Genomic DNA, 16570 nt, shown 5'->3' with positions numbered 1-16570 from the left:
AAACACTAGCAGAAAATTACTTTGCCTACTAAAAAATAAAAGATACAAATGTCATTCAAAAAGTTTTTAAATAATCAGCCTCACTCTGCAGTAGAAATCATAACTAGAGATAAGACTTACATAATACAGCTGAGAACAAAGTTATCAGGAAGTCATCAAAAACCACTTCAAGTTACCCTGCAGATTAACACATACTGCAAATTTGGCAGAACCTATCTACTGGCCTAGGAAATGTTTAGACACATCAGATCATGAAACAGTTCCATCCAAGTGGCAGTTACTTTTCAGAAAAACCTCATATGTCAGTACTTCCCTCCCTACCCCCTTCACCAAGGTCAAATTTGAGATTTCCAAGAACCCAAAAGAGAACTTTTGCATGCTGACTCAGAGCAGAAGGAATATGCAATTCTTATAAATCTTCCAAAGTTCCAAGGAAGAAACCACTATTCCACTCACTATTTAAATATGGTTAAAGTTGTTAAAAGTGCAACTTCACAACTTATAGCCTTTCTCATTTTGGCATCTCACAGATGTTTACAGGTAAGCCAAAAAAAACACACACCACACACACACAGTCACACCAAACGAACAGACTTGAGTGCTCAGAAATCATCCTGTAAAGATCATTTAGTTACTCCAAGAAGTCAGGTAGCAGGATAAGGTGTTACATGAATGCATTTTAATCTTTTCACCAAATATGAAAACTTCACTGGCTCACCTCAAATCCTGATGACTGACAAAACAGACAGAATACCCTGTTTGGTGTGGAAGTGGCCAGAGTAGATTTACTCTGAAAAGTCAGTTGATAGAAGCTTTAAGTTCTCTGTATCTGATTCTCAAGTAACACTAAAAAAAAATTTTTAAACCAACTTCAAACTCTGCAAGTAGACAGAACTACTAATCATAGCAGACATCTAAAAAGCAAACCTGTGTTACCTGGCATTCAAGAGCATTCAAGTGAGTTCAATACCCTTCACTACTCATACTATTTCGCCAAATATTTATACTTCTTTATCTTTTACAGAATTGACTACTACTACAAAAAAAAAACCACACACTTTATTGGTAGGCAATATGGGAGAAGTTTAAAAAAATTACATAGAGCTCTCTCAATAAGGAAAAAAGTACAATATCAAAATATGCCATAGTTAGTGTATCAAAACAATCAGTTTCTCTCCAATAAGAGTTTCAAGTAACACAATCAGAAAAGAATTTGACTAAAAACTATTGTAGATTATATTGAGATGTCTTCTGTAATAATCCTCTAAGAAATAAAGGAAAGCAGCAGTAGATCTGTTGTATTACAGATATATTTAGTAAATATATTAGGTATATTTATATAATAAAAACTGTCCTGCACGTTCATCATTATGTCTGCATCCTCTCATCTGTGGCAGTTTCATTTCTATTGTATGCCATGACACTGTCAGAGAGAGAGACCTAAGCCTACCTAGGTTCCTACTTACTAATTACGTACAAATAATTTTAAGTAAATTGTCTGAAAATAACAACCCTTTTGATAGCACTTACAGTGTTTATTCTACTAAAACAGCAACACACTTTAAGGAAAAGTTATTGACAAAGAAGCCTAATAATCCAAAATGTTGTATTTTCTTTCATAAAACTTACTTCAGGTACATTATCCTATGGAATTATTGCACCTTCACTTAAAAATGAAGCCCCATCTTGTTTAATAGGTAAATTCCAAGCAAATTAAAATTTGCATTTTATTAATCTTGCTATTTGCATCTTTCCCCATAAATAACTGGATTATAGTACATAACTTACATTTAAGAGGAAAATACCTTAAGCTTCTGTAAGTGTTTTAAAATCCAGTACCTGAATTATCTAATGTACAGCTTAATGAGATGCTCAGTCTACACCCATATTATGCTTAATGAAGAATGAAATTATACAAAAGGACTACTGTATTTAGACTGAAATGCTGTCCTACAAATCATGACAGTCTAGTCCTACTCTTAGAACCTACAGTAATCAACATTATCAAACAGTCATGAAAAATCTCCCAGGGGAGGTGGATATAAAAAATAAGTATTTTGACAGAAACCCTGATTTAAGTCTTGTAAAAAGCAAAGGCACTACATCTTAAGTTACTTAAATAAAGTCTGTAACTTGGCCAGCCAAGTTACAACATACATCTAAATACGTTCCCTCTTGCTTTGCAGCTGACTTAAGTTGATCAAGACATTACAACATGCTTAACTGACAAACAGGATAATCATTTAAAAGAAAATGTGGCTAAGAGAATTAAACAGCTAGAATACTTCAGCCAAGCTCATTAGAATGTAGTTTATTTTCAACCATACCATGAGAGTTCAAGTTATAGGATAAACTAGAATTTCTGGGAATAGGCCTTGTCTTACGAAATGGTCAATCCGACATTGAAATAATTTATCTACTATGTCATCATTTTGACTTGTAAACCAATTGTTAAGTAGGTTCTATATCATTTATTAATCTACTGAAATAAGCGTCAGGTCAAATTTTGTAGTCCTATTCTACTGTTTTAAAGGAAGTATTTCAGTTCCATAAATCGTTTCATACTTGGAGTAACTTTTGGGGGGCTTCAACTGCAGTTATGTTAATATAAATCTCATGAAGGTTATCACTCCCATAATCACAGCACTCCTACAAGCTGCAGCAGCCCTCAAGAGAAATGGCACTAAGCATGTCAGCAAACAAGTCCCTGTCTCATTTGAATGATCTGTAGTAAAGCAGCTTGGACATCTTCATCCATGTGACCCTAGAGCAAACAAATACTTCAGTTAAAAGAAAGTATCACCTTTCACAGCTAACATCAGATTCTCCAGAACTGCCCAAAAGTATTAACTCATTTCTGTTTCTTCACCACACTCTAGGCAAACCTGAAATACTTCAGGACTCCTTTATTGTTTTCTCACAAAAGAAAGAAGGGTCCACACCTCAACGGCACATGAGTTTCCTATTTGAAAACACTGTTTGGAAATAATTACTGTTCATATCCTCGACTCCATAGCTTGCTGCTGTAACAGCAGTCCCTGTTTTTTTGTGCTTAGGTATCTGAAATCAAGATTTCAAAATGAGTTACTCAGTTTTGTTCAGTGAGAGCAACTGGGTTAAGTCTGTATTAAATTTCCAACATTCACTTGGCTTCTATCAGCATTATTTGAGATGATGCAGAATTAACAACACACATCACCTGATACCATGACCCTCAAAATAAGTAGCTGCTATACATAGTTATAATGTATACGGACAGTAATAAGGAAATAGAATAATAAACACACACCATTCCTATAGTTTTACTTTTTTGATGAATCAGTTCATTCTAAAACTCTCAACTTGAAAACAGATACCTGATTCTAGGTTCAAGTCTATTTGAGACCTTCCAATAAAACAGAAACCAGTATCTTCAGAATCTCTGCATTCAGGCAACGACAAATTAACATACCTGTACAGCACTAAGAAGATGTGTCCGATAAACTGAAATTACTTCTTGGTGCTGCCTTTTAGCATCCTATTAATTAAAAAAAAAAAAAGATTAAAACAAAATTTTGAACATAAATCCCCACATAATTCCAGCTTTTCATGTTTGGTTTTATATGCACATATTTTAGACTAGTAAAAACAGAATTTCAAGGTTACATTTTGTTCTACTCCCTCCATTAACCAGGAAAAGTCACCTCTTCCTCTTTTTTTATTGCTTACTGGCAGCAGACCAATTTCATTGAAAACAAACTTATTTAGACTGTCTGATTCAGTGTCATTCCAGCTATGATCAAAAACCTGCTTCATCAAAAGCATGTGGTATCTGTTTAAAATCGCCCAATCTAAGAATGCTTCACCTCAATAATATTTGCAAGGTTGACCTTATTAAGGACACACCCCAGTTCTGTACAGATTTACAAACACATAACTTGGTTATATAACTTGCTTGCATACATAGCTTTAATTACGAGAAGCTTTACTGAAGTCACAATGGCCCCTAACATCCATGATTGAACACAAAACCACAACTCAGAATCACACAGAATCACAGAATGGGTAAGGTTGGAAAAGACCTCTGGAGATCATCTAGTCCAACCCCCTTGCTCAAGCACGGTCACCTAGAGCACATTAGACAGGGCTGCATCCAGGTGGGCCTTGAATATCTCCAGAGAAGGAGACTCCACATCCTCTCTGGGCAACCTGTGCCAGTGCTCTGTCACTCTCACAGTGAAAAATTCCTCCTCATATTTAGGTGGAACTTCCTGTGTTTCAGGTTTTGCCGGTTGCCTCTAGTCCTTTCGCACAGGACAACTGAAAAGAGTTTAGCCCCATCCCCTTGACACCCTCCCTTCAGATACTGATAGACATAGATGAGACAAGACTCCTACCATGAAGTATTCCCTCTACTGAGACTACTTCATGATAAGCATTATACTGCACGGTATTTGCAGACAAGAGAATGCAGAATTAAATCCTTTAAGGACCACCTCTCTTCCTGTCAAGGTGAGAAGAGACATGGTTGGTGTTTTTGTAAGAAACGTTACTGTGGAACTTGCACACAGAAATGGCCTTTGCATTAACTGTCACAACACACCTAGTAAGCACAAATTCTCTCCAAATAAATTGTTTCTATGCCAACTTCATCTGGAAAATTTCCCAAACACTGCAACTCTTACATGCAGAAGTTACCTCCAATACACCGGACTAAAGCAGGGGCAGCACATTAGTACTCTGTTTGTCCTCAGAGTTCAGGCCCACAATCAATTCCACTGCTCAAATGACCACATAGATACTTCCCTCTTTAAGAAAGAATCACTGTAAGCAACATTACTGCATTTCAGAGTAAATTTCTTGCATAATTACTTACAGCTAGCTGTTGTTGCAGCATTTGCACTTGGTTCTGGAGCATTTCAACCTGCTGGTTCTGTCTTTTTGAGGGAATCCCACTAGTGTATGTGAGCTGAGACAAGCCATTAAGGGCTTGTTTTAATCGCTCTACATCATTAAGCAGTTCTGTTATCTTTAAAAGAACACAAAAACTTCAGTTAGAGATGTTTCACTTACTGAAAAGCAACAGTCTTGACATTTTTAAAGTCTAATGAAGATCGACAAACATTGAGGAATACTTGTCACTGCATACCAATCATGCTAGCTAAGAGCCTGTGCAAGAAAAACTTCATTTTCTTGACAAGCCATCATTGGTTTACACTCTGCTTCCTAGCATTGAAATCCATATGGTTTGGACCTCAGTCTGCCAGTCACCCAAATGACTTGTGGTCTAAAGATACTCTAGGTCTAGTTTCCAAGGGGCACACTGAATGGTCAAAAAGCAAGCTAGAGAAATTAAACAAATCAACACAAATATAATTATCCAAAGGTGAAATATGGTCAGTAAACATTTAACAGGAGTATAAAATATATATAAAAAATAGAAGATTTAACATTATATTCTTGAACTAGAATTGAGTTAGCACTGTGTTCCTTAATCCTGTATTTTACTAAAAGAAACCATTCTTGTCACAGAATCACAGAATGGTGAATCTTAAAATGAACCAGACCTATTTAAGATAATTAATAAGCTCATTTAGGCATTTCAAAGCCACAATGGTCACAAATTCTTGATTTTGCTTCATATTCCTGGTGTTAGGCTGGCAATGTCTTCTGCATAGAAACTGACAAAGTAACATATCAACAGATGGAAATCGAGCTATAAACTGGAAACTTGCAAGTCACCCAACTGATGCAGTAATCATCTCACACATACAAAAAACAGCTGATAAACTCATGTTGGAGTTCTAGAAGGTTGAGTTTACTTACAACATATACCTGACATAGATGAAGAATTAGGGAAGCTTAGTATAATGCTACCAAAAACAAGACTTCAGCTTTGCAGATTTGGCCCAGCCTTAGCTACCTAATGCTCAGTACAAAGTCATTCTTGAATATCTAGAGTAGCTATATTTGAAAATCTAGTTCCTTGGAGCTAAACCGAGAACATTAGGAGCATTAACTGCCTGACATGTCCTACCTTGTTATCCTTGGCTTCCACCTGCTTTGCCGATTCCTGTATTCTTTTCTGCAGGTCAATAATTGTTGTTAATGATTTATCACACCTTTCTTTCTGGTCTTTAATTTCTTGCTCAATGCTGCAGCTTCGTAACTGAAGCAATTCCTTTTCATCTTTTAAAGAAAGCTCATTCTTTTTAGCTTGCAAAGCCTCCTCACGTGCTTCCTCATACTTTTTATTCACACTGAACAAGTTTTCAGTCATGTTATTAATTTGGGCCTCCAGATTACTTTTCATGGATTTGTATTCTGATATGTCAATTACTTCTTTGCTCTCCAGCTCTGTTAGAGCTTGCTGAGTATGCTGAATCTCAGACTGCAGCTTCAAGATTTCCTCATTTTTAATGCCATTTTCCTTTTCCCTCTCTTTTAAGCTATTTTTGACTGCTATAATTTCTTGTTCTAGCGTTTCCTTCATTTGCATATACTCTGCCAAAGGTACCGAAGAACTTTTTAGATCTGACAATTCCCGTTGTAATTCTCCTACTTTTAGTGTCTCTTTGTCATAACATTCCTTCTTATTTCTGAGAGCTTCCTTTAGATCTTCTATAGTGTTACCAAGAGCCTTCTTCAAGGTTTCAAATTGTTCTACTGGAAGATACTGACTCTCCACATGAGCCTGCACAGTTAGGGCCCGCTTTGTACTCTCCTGCAGCTTGTCTTTCTCCTCTTTTTTGCCTGTGTACTTCTGCAGTAGTTCTCTCAATTGCTTATTCAACTCTTCCATTTTGTTTGTGAACATTTTTTCCAATTCATGTGATTTCTCAGCAAGGATGTAGTTCTGTTGCAAGTCATTTTGGATGGACAAAACACCGTTTTTGAGCTTTTCGTTTTCTTCTTTACATTTCCTGCTTTCTTCCTCACTTTCTCTGCACCTTTGTGTTTGTTCTAGTAACTGCTCTTTTAATTCCTTCACTGTGGCTTCAAAGCTTTGTTCTCTCTCTTTAAAGGAGAGAACTGGAGCATATTTTGACTTAATGCATTCTTGAATTGTGTCAAGTTCCTGCTTTTGGGCTTCAATTTCTGCGTGTAACTGCAAAATTTCTTGTTGACCCCTTTTATATCCAGTCATAATCTCAATGTTATTTTCTTGAAGTTCTTGTATGCTTTTATTTAAAGTATTCACTTCAGACTCATGATCTTTTAAACTTATATACTCAGTTTGTAGTTGATTCTGCAAGAGTTTAACCTTGTTTTTCAAAGTTGCATTTTCTTCATTTACCTTCATGAATTCTTGCTTTATCTCTTCAGTTTTTCCCTTCAGATCTGACAGCTCTGTATTAGTCTTTTCTAGGGTGTTATTCAAGACTGTTTTAACCTCTTCATGTGTTGTAACCAACACATACTGATCCCTGAGAGTTTCTCTTATTACTGTGTTTTCAGACACTAGTTTGCACATTTTTGCTTGCTCATCATCATATTTTTTATGAAGCTCAGCAAGCTGTTTTTGAAGCTCAATACCACCCGCTTTTAAAGCTTCTACTTCTTTTTTGTGCTGCTCTGGGGACAGGTACACAGCTTGGAAGTGGCTTAAGTTCTCACTTAAGCTGTTGTTCTCTGCCAGCAACTTTTCAGTTTCTGCCTTGCTTTCATTGTACTTCTTTGTTATTTCAGAAAGCTTTTTAGTCAGATCACCAACGGTCAGTTCACTTGTTTTCTTTAATTCTTCATGAATTTTTAAAGGCACATTCTGGCTTTTAATTTCAGTTTTTAGTATTTGGATTTGCTGCTTAAGCATCTTGTTATCCATTTGAACTTTTTCAACTTCCTCCCGCAGAGTCCGATTCTTCTGTAATAATTCAGAAATTGTTTTCCCAAGTTCCTCATTTTTTTGCTCAAATCCACTCCTCATTTGTTCGTGTTCTTCTGGCTTTACATGATGAGCAAGTACAGCTTTCTGACTCTCAGATTCCCTCTTTAAAAGGCAAACCTCTGCCCACAGTTTTTCATGTTTCCCTTCCAACTCTACTAACCTCTTTGCTTTCTCATTCACTTCATTTGATAACAAACTCTTCATGTTCTCAAATTTCTCTGCAGTTACTGAGTGGGCTAACTTCTCTGCTGTTTCTTTGAGCTGCTCTTCTAACTCTACCACGTTTCTTTCCCCTTTATCTCGCTCCATCTCCAACTTAACAAGTTCCTTCTGCAACCTTTTATTCTCTTCTACCAGCTTTCCTTCATCTCTCTTAAATTCTGCCACTAACAATTCATTCTGCTTAATCTGGTTCCTTAGTTTACACACTTCAGCAGACGCTCCTTCGTACTTCGTTTTCATTTCTTTCAACTGATCCTTCAGCTCCTCTGTTAGCTTACTGCTTCCTGAAGCAGCTTCATTAGTCAGGTGATCTCTCAGGGCAAGAAAGTGGGTCTGCATTTGCTTAACTTTGCCTTCCGAGTCAAACATTCTCTTCTGCACATCTTTTAAAGCATCTTCCAGTTGTTTTATCTGTCCATCAGATTCCTCCTTGGTTCTTTCATACTCTGATGCCAAAGCTTTACATTCAGATACCTTGTGAGACAGTTCTCTCTGCAGTTTGTTTACTTCTTCTTTTGCTGCACCATAGCACATTCTCATATTCTCGAGTTCTCTCTTTAAAGTTTCCTTCTCTGAATTGGATGATTGATTAGGCAGGGACAGCTCCAGAGGTCTCAGCATAGACCTGGACTGAAGATAAATTGGCACAGAAACAGATACAGTTTTAGAAGTTTGCCAGTTCATCCACCATTATATAGGTGTGTGTGCGTGTGTATACACACACACCACACACAAATTGCATTAAATTTGTATCAATATGAGCATCAACCTCACTTCTCAGAGATTTTAGGTTAAGTACATTAGTCTATTCTTACCCATATTACAGAACATATTTCAGCTTTTAACAGATAAAGTTATTTTGATTATTGTCCTACATTATTGTTTCTCAATTATCAGATCCTACTGACATAAAATACAGGCATAGTACATTCATTTCATTTTGCCTTACTATTAATATTTAAGCATTCATCTGCTTGAATTTATTAACAGATTCCACCCCCACCAATTGTATAAAAATCTTTAAAGGAAGCAGAACTGACTAATTATATCACGATTAACAGGACCTTCCCTCTGAAGAGAGATCATCTATTTACTGTCCAGTAAAGTATACCTAAAAACAGGTGTGTCCTATCCCTCCTTCCCTGCCCTGTGGTCTGGAAGACAGGCTACTTCATTACCAAGCATGAGTGTAATTACACAGTACAGACTTCCTTTAGTGATCGTATGTTCCTCCAACCAAAAAGCAGCAACTGCCTGACATGACCAACTCAAAGCCACTTAATGCCTGCTTGAGACAGGATCCTTTCTTTACAACACATCAACTCCATGTTTCAATTAAAAAAAAAAAAAAAAAAAAAACTTACGTCTATTTAGACAATCTCATGTAAAATGTAGCAGAAAACCTGAGTTTCTGCATTTTCTGTGTTACCCTAAGAACTCAGATATTTAACAGAAAATTAAGAAAAGGTTTTCTCTCCCTGTCTTTAAAAAAGTCACAGAAGTTGCAAATCAAAATTTATATTACAGTAAAAATTACTTGGCAAAAAAAAGAAAGTGTAAGATATGCTGATTTATTTCTGGCCAACAAACATCACGAAGCACAACAGGTGAGTCAAGTATCAGAAAAATTTGTTAGTTAGGACTAATCCCTGTCATACATGGCTCACTAAAAACATGCTGAACCTCATAAATAACCAAGTTGTGGCTTAAAAGTGTGGCTAGATACCAGCAAATAGTTTTCTGCCAATTTTGTTTTGACTGACAGGAAACTAAAGGTTTCTGAATCTTATCTGAATTTAAAGGGAAAAAAATATGGAGAAGAAAAACTGAATGTATTCTAAACTGTGGCTTTTGGTCCAGCAGTCTGTCGATTCAGTTTTAAGAATGGTCATTATATACCATTCAGTAACATTTCACAGCATTTAAAGCTATGCCCCATAAGTGACTCTAGAGGGCACCAAGCTATAAAATAATATACTGAGGCAAGTATTTACAGATTTTCTATTCAAAAGCAATGTTTAGTGTGTAAGTAAATACAGCTTTCCCAAGCATATATGACATAAATATTTACCACCTAGAGAATTATGATATTTAGTTATTACCTGTGATTCCACAGCAAATACTTGACTTTGCTTAAGTAGTAATTCTTCCTTTCCTAGATTTTCACAAAGCAAAAAGGATTTAGTCTTTGTTTAAAAATAGCAAAACAATCACAAGAACTGTTTTTCCTTCCTACTCCTATCCTCAATGGAACTGCAGTAGGTAGCAGTTTGGTGTGGATATCAAGACTTGCCATCTATGCAATACTCCTTTAACGCAGTCATACAACAAAGCCTGTACAAACCTCCCCTGAAGGAGAAGATACCCCTAACATCACGGGCTAAATACAGTTCTACAAAACAGTATGGAAGCCACCTTGATTTAGCTGCATGGCAGTACATGAATACACCAGGAAAACACTCCAAATAAGCGACCTGTTCTGATAGGCAGTAAATAAAGCATTATTTAGCCTGTCATTAGCCATTAAGTTACGTAAGTGTAAGACAGGCCTGTAAACAAGTTGGACACACAAAGCTTCAGTTTGTGGAAATGGAATCATTTCTAATACAAACAACAGCTGAGGTCTTGCATTTGAAGTGATGCCCAAATCCATCTATACTGAAATTTTCTCTATGACCATCATTCTCCAGCCTAACAGGAGGAATGAGCAGTCAGAATACAAGACATGAGGTGGAAAGAGTGTAAGATATGAAGAATTGAAATGGAAGGATTCAGCTTGGATCTCATATCTCACTCAGATTGTTCTTCATGTCATTAGAGAACATACAACGTGGGTTTCACAATATCAGTCACTCTTAAGTGAGACGATCAACAGTGCCCTTAGCACTCAACTACAAACACAACCAGGCCAGTTGACCACCTACTGAGGTGTGAATACACAAGTTAAGTCTCACTATGGTTAAAAATAACCAAAAGGAAAAGACAACAGAAAAGTTTAATCTGTGCATTCTAACACTGCATCATGCATAACAATTTATAGGAATTGAATAAACTTACTATTACCAAAATTACTTCCAGGCCCCACAAAGTCAACCTGAAAGCAAAAAGCAAAAAAAAATGTAAAAGTAGTTTACTTCAAAATTTCATATTATAGTTAACTATGGATTAAAGAGGAGGGAAGGCTTTTATAATAAGAGAGTTATTTAAGACTTCCAGCAATTTAAACTAAAATTGCTTCAATATTTACTACAGTAGATAGCAACCATATTACATTTCAGAGTCAATTGACGTACTTCGTAATATTTGAGCTTAGCTTTCAGAGCTTCAATAGTTCTTAAGCTTTCTTCCTGCTGTTTTTCCTTGGTTGTTAGGATTTTCTTCAACTCATCTTTCTGAAAGAGAACAGAAGTGTCAGACAGCCAAAGCTAAAATAACAACAGGTTGCTTGATATCTTATAAATCTGGCTAAAACAAAACTAAATTTAGAATTTCTCAATTCTAAATTTCTTCTAAAAGAATGAACAGTCATGGGAATATGCACCAACCTCATATTTGCATTTACTGCTTTTGCATTACCGGAAGTCACTACTTAAAGAGATACTCCTATATAAAGTTTGCTTTAAAGGTACCACAGGGACTAGATATATCATTATTTGTAGTAACAAATGCTGTACAGCTGTATAAACTGAATATGTATCACTAGATAGTTCATTTAGCATTTACAGACAGCTTCTGCATAGTTTAAACACTAACTTAAGCAAAATAACCATTTTCCCTATTTCATAGTTTCACAGTTTTATTACACTTAAAGGTGGTATATCCTACCTCATTTTCAAGATCATCTGCAAACATTTGCTCCTGCAAAATAAATACACCCCCCCCAGAAATCATTTTTCTGTGGTGTTTTTGAGGGGGCTTATATACAGTTCATTAGCTGATTAGTCTACCCCAGTTTAAAAAAAATACTTCCCCCCCTCCATTTACTATCTAACATCTGGAAAGGAAAAAACACACATAGAAGTTAAGGATGTTTGACAGAACAATGTGACTTGAAATACGTATTAAGAAATAGGAGTATGTTAATTATGCAAATCATATGTCACTAAGGAAGAAAAGTAGTTTTTCAGTAGAAACTTGTTGATTTTGGAAAATTTTAATATTAAAATTTTGTGTTTGCTTGTTTTAAAGCAATGTTCAAGATAAGCTCTGTCCTAGAAAGTCAGAGTACGTGAAGATGTATTGATTTTATTTGTGCTCCATTTAGGGAAAGCTTCCATTTAGGGAATGCATCTTCTGCAGAAAAATGAAGTGCAGGGAAAAACGTGAACCTCCAGAAAGCAAGGAAAACAAAAAAAATCCTGTTTTGATTTTTCTCCTGAATTGTACTAGGCATCTTGAATGCTCCAAATACAGAGAACATTTCAGAAGAAGTTCCAAATTAGGGTGACAGATTCTGTACTGAAAATCCTTTTTCCTATTTTTGCCAGTTGAAGAGTTCTTTATAAATTTCTTATTATAGCAGTAGCTGGAAAAAATAAGCATCGAGCATCATACGTACTGACATACATCATCTACATTTAATTGTGAAGATTAAGTTCACTCTGAATTATAATATACCAAAACATACCACAATTACATTACAAAGTATAATTGTAAATGCTGTTACTCAGACTTGAGGATTAACAGAAGTTGCAACAAGTTTCATCATATTTTAGCTATCACTATAAGACCAAATGTTATCTTCCTTTGCATCCTTTGTATCCTTATGACAGTAATACATAATAGAAATAATTTACAGGAAAGCAGCGAAGACCACACTCTACTTATACGAGCTTTCCTTTCCACTTTTCAAAGAGTCTTTAAAACCCACGTAATTTTACCTCATTCAGCTGCAGCTGTAGCCCATTTATTCTATCCAACAGCATCCTTTGCTCCTCTTGCACTTCTCTCATTCGATCTTTCAAGTCTTGATTTTCTAGTTCCAGTTCCTAGAAGAAAAAAAAAATACATAAGGAAAACTAAAGAATCTGAACCAATAATTTTAAGTCATTAAAGACACCAAACCTTGATTAACAAATCCTATAATCACTTTGTAGCCTGACTTTAGGTCCATTTCCTTTTGAATGTTTACAAATAAGTTTAAGTTTCTTCAAGTTTTCCATCTCTACAAAGCTCATTCTTGGATAAATGTAAAATGTAAACTTGCTCTACTTTCATGCTAACAGCAGTTAAGAGGCTGCTCATCTGCCATCTGTCAACATGTAGAAATAACTGATGTTAAAACAGTGTCTGAAACCCAGCTGCTGCAGTCAAAGGTGCAACAAGAAAATGCCTCCTCACAAGCATGAAGTGAAACAACCTTTAAATGGACTAACTGCTCCAATAGCCACAAGTCTCACCCTAGTAACACATATTAAACTTAGTGTAAGAAAAATAACAGGTCTTTGCACCATCAGTCCAGTGCTTACAACCAAACAATAAAGCCCATTTAAATTTTGCCAGATTAGATCACTGCCTTAACTGTGACAAATATTTTAGCTCAAACCAGAAGTTGCATTCAGAGATCTTTATCCTTTTATTATAAAAAAATACTGCAGAACAGTCTAAATTTTTCAGTGGCTTGTTTCTTATAGTTTAAAAGGCTATCTACCTTCTTCAACTGTAATGACACAGTAACTAAATGAGACAATAACAGTTAACAAAATTATGATGCAAATCATTTTTAGTAAGACACTTAAATACACATCAGCAACATTCTCAGAAAAACGTTAAATGTCTTCCTGTTTTGTGATCTTATTTCTCCTTCCAGAAGCAGGAGCTGAGGTACTGCATGTGAACATCACAGACAAGGAGTTAAAAGATGCGAAGGGCTAAGACATAGAGAAGTGCAGCTATTTATTACACACACAGTTTATTTTCCCCAAAAAAGGTCTACGGTTTATCTGTGGAATTATTGCACTGGATATTCAGGCAATTAAATTTTAATTAAACAACAATACACATGACCTTTCTTAATGGAATTGCTAATGGTTACTTACAAGCACATCTTGTCTTTCATATGTCTGGTTCATTATGCATATAGGAATACATATCATAGAAAATCTTCTGGTTTACCTGAGCATTATGCTCTTTCCGATACACTTTGACATCCGCCTCCTCCTGTGCATGCAGACGACTCCATTTTTGTGGCACGTTAGTAATCTGTTATTGCAACATTAAAATATTAATGTAGGTCTGTCGTGTTCTGAAGATGCCCCTTTCAGGGGACAGCAGGCTGACCCACCTTTGATTTTTAGCTTCCACTGGGTGGCAATACTACTAAACATTCACAATTTTGCTAAACCTGTTTCTCTTTATTAGTTAGCTCTCATACAGACAGAAAACAGGATGCTTGTCAAATCTCAGACATGCATATCAAAGTGTTTTCAAACAGAAATACACCTACCATCTGATTATAGAAGGAACCTTCTCAGCTACATATGAAGTTAAGAATTCAAAAATACTGAGTCAGCTTTGCACCACAAAATAATCTTAACCAGTCTCTCAACAATACCAACTGTATGCTTGCTTTCAGTGGTCAGGGTAAGCAGCTTACTGCCTACCTCTTCCAGGCTTGGTATAAGGGTAATGCCACAGTTGTATAAGAGTCCCTCCAAAGCCTCCCTGAAAGGTTTAACAGACCCAAGAATCATGCCTCAGAATTCAGGAGCTGTATTTCAATATACAGATGTGGAAAGAAGCCACTCTTTAAGCTACAGAAACACAGATTTTGTTTGACATGCAGTACAAACATGTAGCAAAAATTAAAGTAACAGGCCTGCTGGGCAGCATCAGGCAGGGTTATGAATCTTAACATTTTGAAGCCTCAAAGTACTTCATAATTATGACACTGTCCTCTACCAAATGAGGCACTAAATGGAAGAAAACGTATGCATGCATGAGTAGCTTCAGCATGGCAACTTTACTCATGAATTACATTTACAGGCCAACTATCAAGACTATTTACTTAACAGCAAAGACAAAAGTTGTAGTAAAATTTACACCATAACTTCTAAAATCTTTCCTTGTGTGATATATAACGAACACTGCATTTAAGAAAAGCTTAGAAAATGCTACTAGGACAGTTCAAGACTACACAATTTCACTCCACACCCACTTTTAAAACATGAGGTGTCCCAAGCTACTTCGCAGAACAACAAGCTTTTGAAGAGGCAGTAAGGACATGCAAAAGCCAGCTCCTCATTCAGCAACAGCTGACGTCCAGCTATAGACAATGGAGAAATTACTGAAGATAAACACTGGCCAGAATGTTAGGCTCAAATACCCCATCCATTCTGTGCCTTGCTTCTCCTCACCTCATCCCCACAAATAAGAGGAAGATAGAAAGGAATAACACTTCAGAGTGAAAGTTAATTAATGCTACGTGCCCTCTCATATCTTCTTCAAAAGATAAGGTTAGAAATACATAGTATAAAAAGCCTCACCTTTTGTTCAGGTTGCCCTTTCTTCATAACATCTCTTGCTGAAAAAGGAATCACAAAAATTGGGAATTTAAAGTGCATTTCATTCAGATTTATGCAATGCATACTCAGCTATTTAAGTAAAATTTTTATCTTGAGAAGATATTTCAAGAAACAGGTATTTGCTGGGTTTGATCAACTGAAAAACAACATTTACAAGTCCAAGGTGAAAATCCCATGTACTACAACTGCAGATTCAGAAAGATTAAAGCTCTGTACCTCATGACAGGCAGCTTTTTGTTTAAAGAATTACAGTTGCCCTCCAAAGAGCAGGTTTCTGAAGAATTAACAGTGAGAAGATACACAATTCAAAAGAAAGAATAATAGCAACCAGTTACAGCAGCATTCTTCATACCTTTGCTGGAATCCTCAACGGCAGCTTTTATTAAAGCCAAAATGTCAATATTGTCACCAATTCTGGCATAGTAAGCACAGTCATGACCAAGGCCATCAGCCAAACTAACATCCGCATCATTTTTGAGCAAAACTTCTACTGCATCCCTGCAGCCATATTCACAGCCTAACATTAAGGCAGTCCTGGGAACAGGAAGAAAGATTGCATTCAGAGACTCTCAGATCTCACATTTGCAATGGAACAATCAGTTATAGGAATAGTCCTTCATACACACCTTATGTCTAATCATAGGAACTTCAGTTAAAAAAAGTTCCTCTATCAAGAGAGGAAAGAAAGTTTTAAGTCATGTAGTCAGCTTTAAATATTTTTATAAAAAGAAACAAGCAGAAAAGCCCAATCCAAAAACATCTTTGCCTTTGAGAGCTACCCTGTATCTTGAGAACTCTCATGATTTTTGGCTCACTATTTAAACAGTAACGATGAGCCCAAGGTGAAAGAAAGTTCAGACAAAGTCTGAGCAAGTGTTTGGAAGCTCTAGCAATCCCTTCCAAAGGAATACCTGCCAGTTCCAGCAAATGCCATGCAAGCGCCTACACCCTGACCAAG

At 36.2% G+C, this 16570-nt stretch overlaps 1 protein-coding gene across 3 annotated transcripts in view; it reads right to left on the bottom strand.

The window, feature by feature from the left end:
• The window catches only part of UACA (uveal autoantigen with coiled-coil domains and ankyrin repeats), a 128528-nt gene that overhangs the window by 90935 nt on the left and 21023 nt on the right, over positions 1 to 16570 (bottom strand). The window contains exons 8-19 of one of the 3 annotated variants that reach the window (XM_062583832.1): positions 15965 to 16146; positions 15574 to 15611; positions 14204 to 14290; positions 12970 to 13077; positions 11915 to 11947; positions 11383 to 11481; positions 11147 to 11183; positions 10192 to 10244; positions 6017 to 8719; positions 4856 to 5008; positions 3452 to 3517; positions 2598 to 2764 (exon numbers count right to left, since the gene is read on the bottom strand). In XM_062583832.1, coding sequence (XP_062439816.1) covers positions 2693 to 2764; positions 3452 to 3517; positions 4856 to 5008; positions 6017 to 8719; positions 10192 to 10244; positions 11147 to 11183; positions 11383 to 11481; positions 11915 to 11947; positions 12970 to 13077; positions 14204 to 14290; positions 15574 to 15611; positions 15965 to 16146 — 3631 coding nt within the window. In that variant the 3' untranslated portion in view covers positions 2598 to 2692. Of the gene's footprint in view, positions 1 to 2597; positions 2765 to 3451; positions 3518 to 4855; positions 5009 to 6016; positions 8720 to 10191; positions 10245 to 11146; positions 11184 to 11382; positions 11482 to 11914; positions 11948 to 12969; positions 13078 to 14203; positions 14291 to 15573; positions 15612 to 15964; positions 16147 to 16570 lie in introns of those variants that run through there. The other 2 variants (XM_062583834.1, XM_062583833.1) reach the window with 2 other exon arrangements.

This window comes from Rhea pennata, chromosome 10 (assembly GCF_028389875.1).
Source record: "Rhea pennata isolate bPtePen1 chromosome 10, bPtePen1.pri, whole genome shotgun sequence".
Lineage (NCBI taxonomy): Eukaryota > Metazoa > Chordata > Aves > Rheiformes > Rheidae > Rhea > Rhea pennata.
Note: the sequence above shows the minus strand (reverse complement) of the source record. Positions and strands in the feature narration are given on the sequence as shown.